This window comes from Lycium ferocissimum, chromosome 12 (genome assembly GCF_029784015.1).
Source record: "Lycium ferocissimum isolate CSIRO_LF1 chromosome 12, AGI_CSIRO_Lferr_CH_V1, whole genome shotgun sequence".
Taxonomy (NCBI): Eukaryota; Viridiplantae; Streptophyta; class Magnoliopsida; order Solanales; family Solanaceae; genus Lycium; species Lycium ferocissimum.
The window spans coordinates 60,663,386-60,670,663 of NC_081353.1; the positions used below are offsets into that span (position 1 = coordinate 60,663,386).

The following is a 7,278-nucleotide window of genomic DNA, read 5'->3' on the forward strand; positions in this document are numbered from 1 at the left end:
GTTTAAGAGACTTTCAAACTTGTGTTAAGTGAGTCACATATATTTTGTGTGGCTATAAATCATTGCATAAAGATAAATTGTTTCCAAGTATAGAAAGGGGTCATTCTTTTTTAAATGCATTTAATAATAAAGAAATAGGTTCACGTAAATTGAAACGGAGGGAGTACTATTTGATATAATCTATGTATCCACAGTATATATGACATGCTAATGAAATTTTACTTTTATATAAAACTATCACAATCTAATATATACTATATACTGAAAATGTATCAAAGGTATATTTGTTGAGAAAACAAGATTGTCTAGCATTAAAATACAATTTTAAAGAAAATTAAAGTGCTTCATAAAAAGAGACTCCTAATTTATTGGGATACAATGTTTTTAAAATATTTATTATTAGTAATAAATGTAGTACTTATCTCTCTTTCCTTTCCTTTTTTTAAATTTGAAGTGGGCCGGGCCGGTGCCGCGGTGGGCCATCACCGGGCCATCACTGGGCGGGGTGAGTTGTCCACCTTGTCCGGCCCAGCCCCCTAATAAATCTCACCTAGGTCAGCCCCTTACACCTCTTAGTGGGTCTGGGCTGGGCCGAGTTTACCGGACCGGGTTCGGGCCGGCCCGGCCCACTTGACATGCTTACTTCCTCTCAATTACAGAACTCATTAATGGAGTTCTAATTATCTTCAAATAGATGAACACATACTTAAGCGAATGTTTAATCTTGTTATTTAGATAAAACGAGAAGGGGAATACAACAATCGAGATTTTATAAATTAAAGAACAAAGCAAAAAAAAAATCTGATATTGCAAACCACACATCTTTCGCAAAGGGGTGGCACGAGTCCTGCATTTTTTGCCCCTAGCTTTGTGGATTGGGTTACATAATATGTATATGTACATCAGCAAGACTACAACAATAACAACAAGCAATTACGCTTTAATGTCAAACAAATTAAGATGGACTATATGAATTTTCACTATTCGTGTCATTTCATTTAAGCCCTTGATCCACGTGATGGTAAAATCCATTCCTTTGATTCCCTTTTTCTTAATCTTTTATTTTCCTTAAATGTTCATAAGTAATGTAATTCCCCTTCAGAAGAAGATTCTGAGATATAACGAACTCCATTAAAAATCCAGTCAGGGTACTCAACTGCTTGATCAGATCCACCTGCTGCAGTCAAAAGTGCACTCCTAGGATAGGCATTTAGATGATGCACTGCTGGTTCTCCTGATCATACACAACAAATTAATTGTCAAGCATTTCAATATTTATGCTAGGTCAGTATAAATATAATTTGATAACCGGTTGTAATATATTAATATAGTGTGTAAGTAAAGTTTCATACGTGTAGTCGTGTATATATGTTAAATTCACTGTCAAATTGTTGTATTTCAATTTTTATGCATTGTTAGTGCAAATAATTTGATATAATCGGTTAAAATATATTAATACAGTAAGTAAGAAAAGTTCTACGCATGTATATATGTTAACTTCATTATCAAATTCTTGTATTAATTAATTAGGCTTTGGTGGGAAACACGTCGTACTAAAATATAGGAGCGTAAAGGGCTGACTTCTCCTTAGTAAGGACAGTCTTTTGTGCATATATTATGGTTATTAGAAAATTGGTGCTACTTCTTAACATTTCAACGTCTCCAACTTATTCTAAAATGAAATAAATCCCTTTCACCTTATTATTATAAAGTTTAAAACAGTTTCAATTGGGGAATACAGAATAATCAAGTATCAATCGTTATAATGGCTCGCTAACTGCTCAACCTTTATATTATATCATATAGATAAGTATAAAAAACTTAACGATTAAAAACGGAAAAGATTAAAATATATAGTAAATAATTAAAGTACCTTGAGTAAGTAGAGCTGGTTCATTGATCAGGCCACCATCAACTTCTTCTAAAGAATTCCAATTTGTGAAGGCATCCTTCACCAACTTCTCAATATAGGCCTATAAGAAGACAAAAACAGATTTTCTTAAATCAGTAAAAACGTTTAGCCCTAGCATAAAAAAAAACATTTCACATGTGTTATAAACGTTGAAGAGGAAAAAAAAAAAAAAAAAAAAGCTAGCGTTTCTTACCCTTTGAATTCCTCTTAATTCTCTACTGTGGCAAATTTGCCCATTAATAGTTGCCCTAATAACTTGACATATTGGATTGAGGATGAGAGTGTAGTTTGCTCCTCGTGCTATGTATGATTTCGTGCCCATCTTACAAGTTTTTGCATGTCTATATGTTACTTCCCACATTTTTTCCGACATTCCGTTTCCAAGTATCTGTCAGTATAATCAGAGATATATTTAAAATTTAAATTTGATGAATTCAACATTTCTGATTTCTTTGATATTATGGGTGCAAAACTTAATATATATGTGAAATTGTTTCAGAATTTTTAAGGGTGTTACATGCTAAATTTGATAGACGTACCCTTCTTATCTTTTCTGGGTCAATATTTGCCAACTTGAGAAAATCTTGTACCGTCTTGATGCCTTGTGAAGTTAGCTTCTTGTGAAAAGTTCCATCTTTACCAATCTTTTCAAGACGCCACACATCATCTCCTAATGCTGGTGGATAATGTTTCTTATACACTGCAGTAACATAGAGAGAATTAATTCCAATTTTTGAATTATAGTATATGATTGTAGTACAGATTCACCAATGATGTACTGTTACAACCAACAGATTTCATAAATCTAATCGATAGAATCTTTTTAAGCACGACTAGCTAGGTGTGATGACGTAAATGATTAGGACAAATTGAACAAAAAGGGCATATACTTTTGTAAAGATATGACAGGTGTTCACGTACATACATTTGTTGTATAAGCATGAAGTGGGAAAATAATGATTACATCTTTTGAATTGACAAGTTAAGAGATACCCGACCGGACAACAATGGAAGTACTAATTAACATGACATGCTTTGGACTATCTTAGTACCAATGGACAAAGAGAGCTTTGATTAAATCCAAACTTAATGGCCTTTGAATCAAATGGAGTGTATGAATTGGTATTAAATGATCGATAGAAATATTTCGTCAAATCTTTTTCTTTAAATTTTTAAAGTATCCACATAATATAACTAGGGTTAGGTATAGATGTCAGTGTTTGACTCAAAACCTAGATTATCTATACCTTAAAAAATACTTTAGGCATTGATCTTAGCTAATAACACTAACGATCACAGTTTCCAAGTGATTTTGTTTTTAGTTAAAGGTTCATAAAACATCATGAAGTGACCTATATATACGTGACTCAACAAGTAAAAACTTAGATTTAAATAAGATAGTGTGAAAAAATGACTTACATTCTCCCCGGTGATCTTTAACCATAAAAGAATCGGTCATAGCTTCCATTATTCGAACAGTATTATTTTGACCATTTCCAATGTGAACCACTTTTGCACCAATCCGAAATCTCCGGCTACGTATCCAACTAGAATTGTCAGTAAATTCAAGATCACCAAGGGAAGCAACACCATCTCTCATAGTAATATTAAGTTCACCGGTAAGCAATGGTCTTTTTCCAGCCCTTTCCTTAACTATGTTCTCATTGAACACTTCATGTGTCCAACTTGCTTCATTTTCTCCACTAGGAAAGTCTCCGTCAAGCACGACAATCTCGATTTTAATTGGAGAAGCTAAGGTTGTCGGGACCAGGCAATCACCGGTCGCGTCAACGAGGAGGAGTTGGAGAGAGTGGCCATGTGAATCCACAATCTTGCTGTTGGTGAAAATTGGTAGAGAGAGTTTTTTGTTAAATATTAAACGTAGGTTTGAGGGTTCAAGAGCTTTGATTCTTAATGAAGGTGATCTTCCTATTGATCGAGAACATCGTCTAAGTCCATTTTCCACCTCTTCGTGAACCTGTAATTTCAACAAAAGAAATTGAATAAGGAATAGTCATTAATTACTATAGGATCATATTTTAGTGTCTATGACTCATGGACATGGACGGAGCGGAGCTACAATAGGTGAATGGTGGTCAGTTGAATACACCCTTTCGTCATAAAATTATATTTTGTGTATACAATCAAAAATATTAAATTTTCAATATTCTTAGCAAAATTCATGACTTCGTCATTAATGATCCGATGCTAGAGTCAAATACTTAGGTGTAGAGTCCGAGCAGGTTCTTTGACCGGATCAATAGATGAATGATAAAATATATCTCTCGAATGTATAGTATTCTAGAAATATACCACTCTTCGGAGCATGGGTTCCAAGGCTGAACAGAAGTTATCCAAGAAATTCACCATCACAACTTCTTTAATCACACTACAAGCAGACAAAAAAAAAAAAAGAAGGTAAGAAGATGATAAATCTTGAAATATTGAAAAGAAAAGAATACCAAGAAGCGATCATGAAGGGACATACGAAGCAAAAGAAGGTGTTTTTCTTATGCGTTTGTAATTTGATTGGTTGGAGTCAGGATCAGCAGAGTCATCAAAGAATCTTTTAGCTGCCATTGCTATTATATTGTGAAAGAAGTTTGATAAAATCCTAAGAGGTTTTTCACTACAACTACAAAGAAATTTAAGAGGAGATGATATGAAGAAGAGAGGTCGGTAGGAGGGTTTATAAAGGGTAGAGCACAAGGTGTCGTAGTCTTATCTCAAATAGGCAAAATAAGTTAAAAGTATAAAGCATAGATTATTTTTAATATTAAAAAGAGTAAAGGAAGTTTCGTGGAATGATGAAAGAAAGAGCAAGGCAACAGAGGATTCCAACTTCTAGGTGATCTAAGGTATTGTGATGTAACGACTTTGACGTCAAGGCCTCTTTAAGTCAACCCAACACACCCCCCCCCCCGCCCCCCGCTCCCACCCCCAAAAGAAACCATAGAAGCTAGACAAGCAAAATATTAGATTTTAGAGGCCCCCTTAATACTTCTTGGAATTTTTTTTTGTCATATCTAAAACAAATGAAAAGCTTTGTAAAACTTGGTCAAAAGACATTCTTTAATAACAAAAAGTTTTGGTAGGTTATATTCTCACTTAAAAAGAAATGCATCCAAATTTATAAAAAACCTCAAAATAAAAAACAACTTCCAAAATATTTTCTAGAATAAACGGATCGGAACATAGAAATTAAAGTTATTTTCTTGTTTAATTTCAACTCAAGGAATAGCAATTGAAAAACACTCCAAATATTTGTCACTTGTGACAAGAGGGTTGCTTAGTTAGTAAGCACCTTTCACCTTGGACCTGAATATTGTGTGTTTGAGTCACCAAGTGAGCAAAAAGGGAAAGCTCCTTGGAGGGAGGGGTAAAAAAATATTCATCACTTGTGATATATCAGAATCATTTTTCTATAAAAAAATAAAATAAAATAAAAATCTTCTTATTACGTACATAAGGAGAGGGAGAAAGGAAATGATGCGTTATTAATGGACTTTGCACCCTCCATCTCAATTATGGAAGCCAGAGAGCACACCAAATGAGCTAGCCTCCAAGTCCATATCAAAATCATTATGTACTTTTTTGCATAACATTTCTTTTGTAAATAATAAAGAATTGGATGCAGAGAATTAATTTGCTATTTGTTTTAGTCTTATTACTTGACAAAGGCATCTCATCACTAACCGGCGAAAGGAAGAGAACTAAAGCTTGATCGATAACGGATATGAAGCAAGAAAAACAGCTTGTATAAGGATTCTTAAACTCAGGCGTAAGAAAATTTAAAATTTTCCCAAGAGAAAAATTAGAATTAGTGACTTTGAGATCAAGTCAGTTTTCCTCCATAAATAGAGAGGTTATCCTTCATTGTATTCATCTCTCAAGAAAAATAAAAAATTCTCCTCTCTTCTCTTTTTCTCTGCAATATTGTTCTTCTAATTTTATTATTTTATAACACGTTATCAACACTAGTCTCTGTTATCTTGAGCATTTACTATGCAAAGATGTGTGTAGCAAAATAGTTTGAATCTTCAATATATCTGCCATGGCAAGGTGGGATTATAATTCTCAAAGCAATTTCCAGGTAAGTAATTATAATAAAATTTTGCAGCATGGCTTTGAACTTAAACATATACCAAAGTTGGAGAAGTATAATCATTTACGTTACTTTTCTATATATTAATGCTAGAGAGTTGTACATAACAGTGGTATGGGTTTTACACTCCGTAATCCATAATCTCCTCGTGATTTAATTTATTTATGCCCTCTGTTTTGTGATCTCTATATCTATCCCGATCAGTGTTCTTCTTATTTATCTAATAGTAATCCTTATGTGTGAGGTGTGTGTATTGTGCTAGTACTCTCTCATATGCAGGTGACATCATGATTATCCCTAAAACGTGGTTTCCTACCGTGTGTCACAATGAGTTTGTTACAATTGGAAGGATAGAATCTTTGGTAAGACAATGAGTAAATTATGGCTCAAATTATTTATGCGTATAGCCATCAGAAGTGGTAATATATTCACAGGCTTATTGTGACTACAACTGAAGATGTGTTAGAGAAAAGTTCTCTACATCATATGTATGTCTTAATTTACTCCTGAAGTAGCAATATCTTAAAAGAAAATATAAGCTATCACAATTTGATATGCTTAAGACACATTCAAATGATTATGTTTCATTCCTTAAGAATGAGAACTTTTACTAGACGTTACAAATACAGATCTATTCCCTGAAGTAAATGTGACAACATTTAGTAAAGCTAATAAATACAGACGTGTACTTGATTATGGAGATATCACAATTAACCTCCAGAAGAGGTGGAATAATCGAGAAGAAATATTCTAAATACTCGTGTTAAATATCTTATCAAATTTTCTTTCATGACACCAACAGTGTCTAACAAAATCAATTAAGGTCTCCAGAAGAGCTAACTGTTTATTTAGAAGATCATGACACTAATAGTGTCCATACAATATGTGTTATGGAGAATAAATTAAAGGCTCCTGAAGAGCTTATATACTATTATGTAATTCGTTCTAGATTGTAATATACGAAGTTGTTATGATCAAAACATGAGTTGTATAAACCCAAAGTTTACTAAAGTAAATGACTATCATATTGAAACTATAAATGATAGGAGGATTAAATATCTTCAAAATTATTACGGTATGAAATACGTATGTGAAAGGTTACCCTCTCTATTCTCCAAATTGTACTACACAAATAAAAGAATGATGAAATCACATGTCACGGTAAACTAAAAGTTTATTGGTACAAGAAAAACAATTCATGTCATAGTAAACCAGAAGTTTAATAGTTAATTATTTTATTTTATTAGTCGGCATGAGCGAT

General features: G+C 33.2%; 1 protein-coding gene across 1 annotated transcript; it reads right to left on the reverse strand.

Annotated features, from left to right (window-relative positions):
- Positions 1-753: 753 nt before the first annotated feature.
- LOC132040489 (protein SAR DEFICIENT 1-like) lies at positions 754-4,580 on the reverse strand. The gene is made up of 7 exons (XM_059431136.1): positions 4,401-4,580; positions 4,226-4,301; positions 3,332-3,890; positions 2,452-2,612; positions 2,106-2,300; positions 1,874-1,973; positions 754-1,234 (listed from the first exon to the last, which is right to left on the reverse strand). The coding sequence occupies exons 1-7, from the start codon at positions 4,490-4,492 to the stop codon at positions 1,077-1,079; spliced, it is 1,341 nt and encodes a 446-aa protein (XP_059287119.1). The 5' UTR covers positions 4,493-4,580; the 3' UTR covers positions 754-1,076.
- Between the last annotated feature and the right edge of the window lie 2,698 nt (positions 4,581-7,278).

Coding starts and splice junctions, on each gene's coding strand:
- LOC132040489 (XM_059431136.1), bottom strand. CDS start 4,492: ATGGCAGCTAAAAGATTCTTTGATGACTCTGCTGATCCTGACTCCAAC. Junction 2,301..2,451: donor ACCCAGAAAAGATAAGAAGG/GTACGTCTATCA, acceptor TTATACTGACAG/ATACTTGGAAACGGAATGTC. Junction 1,974..2,105: donor AATTAAGAGGAATTCAAAGG/GTAAGAAACGCT, acceptor GTCTTCTTATAG/GCCTATATTGAGAAGTTGGT.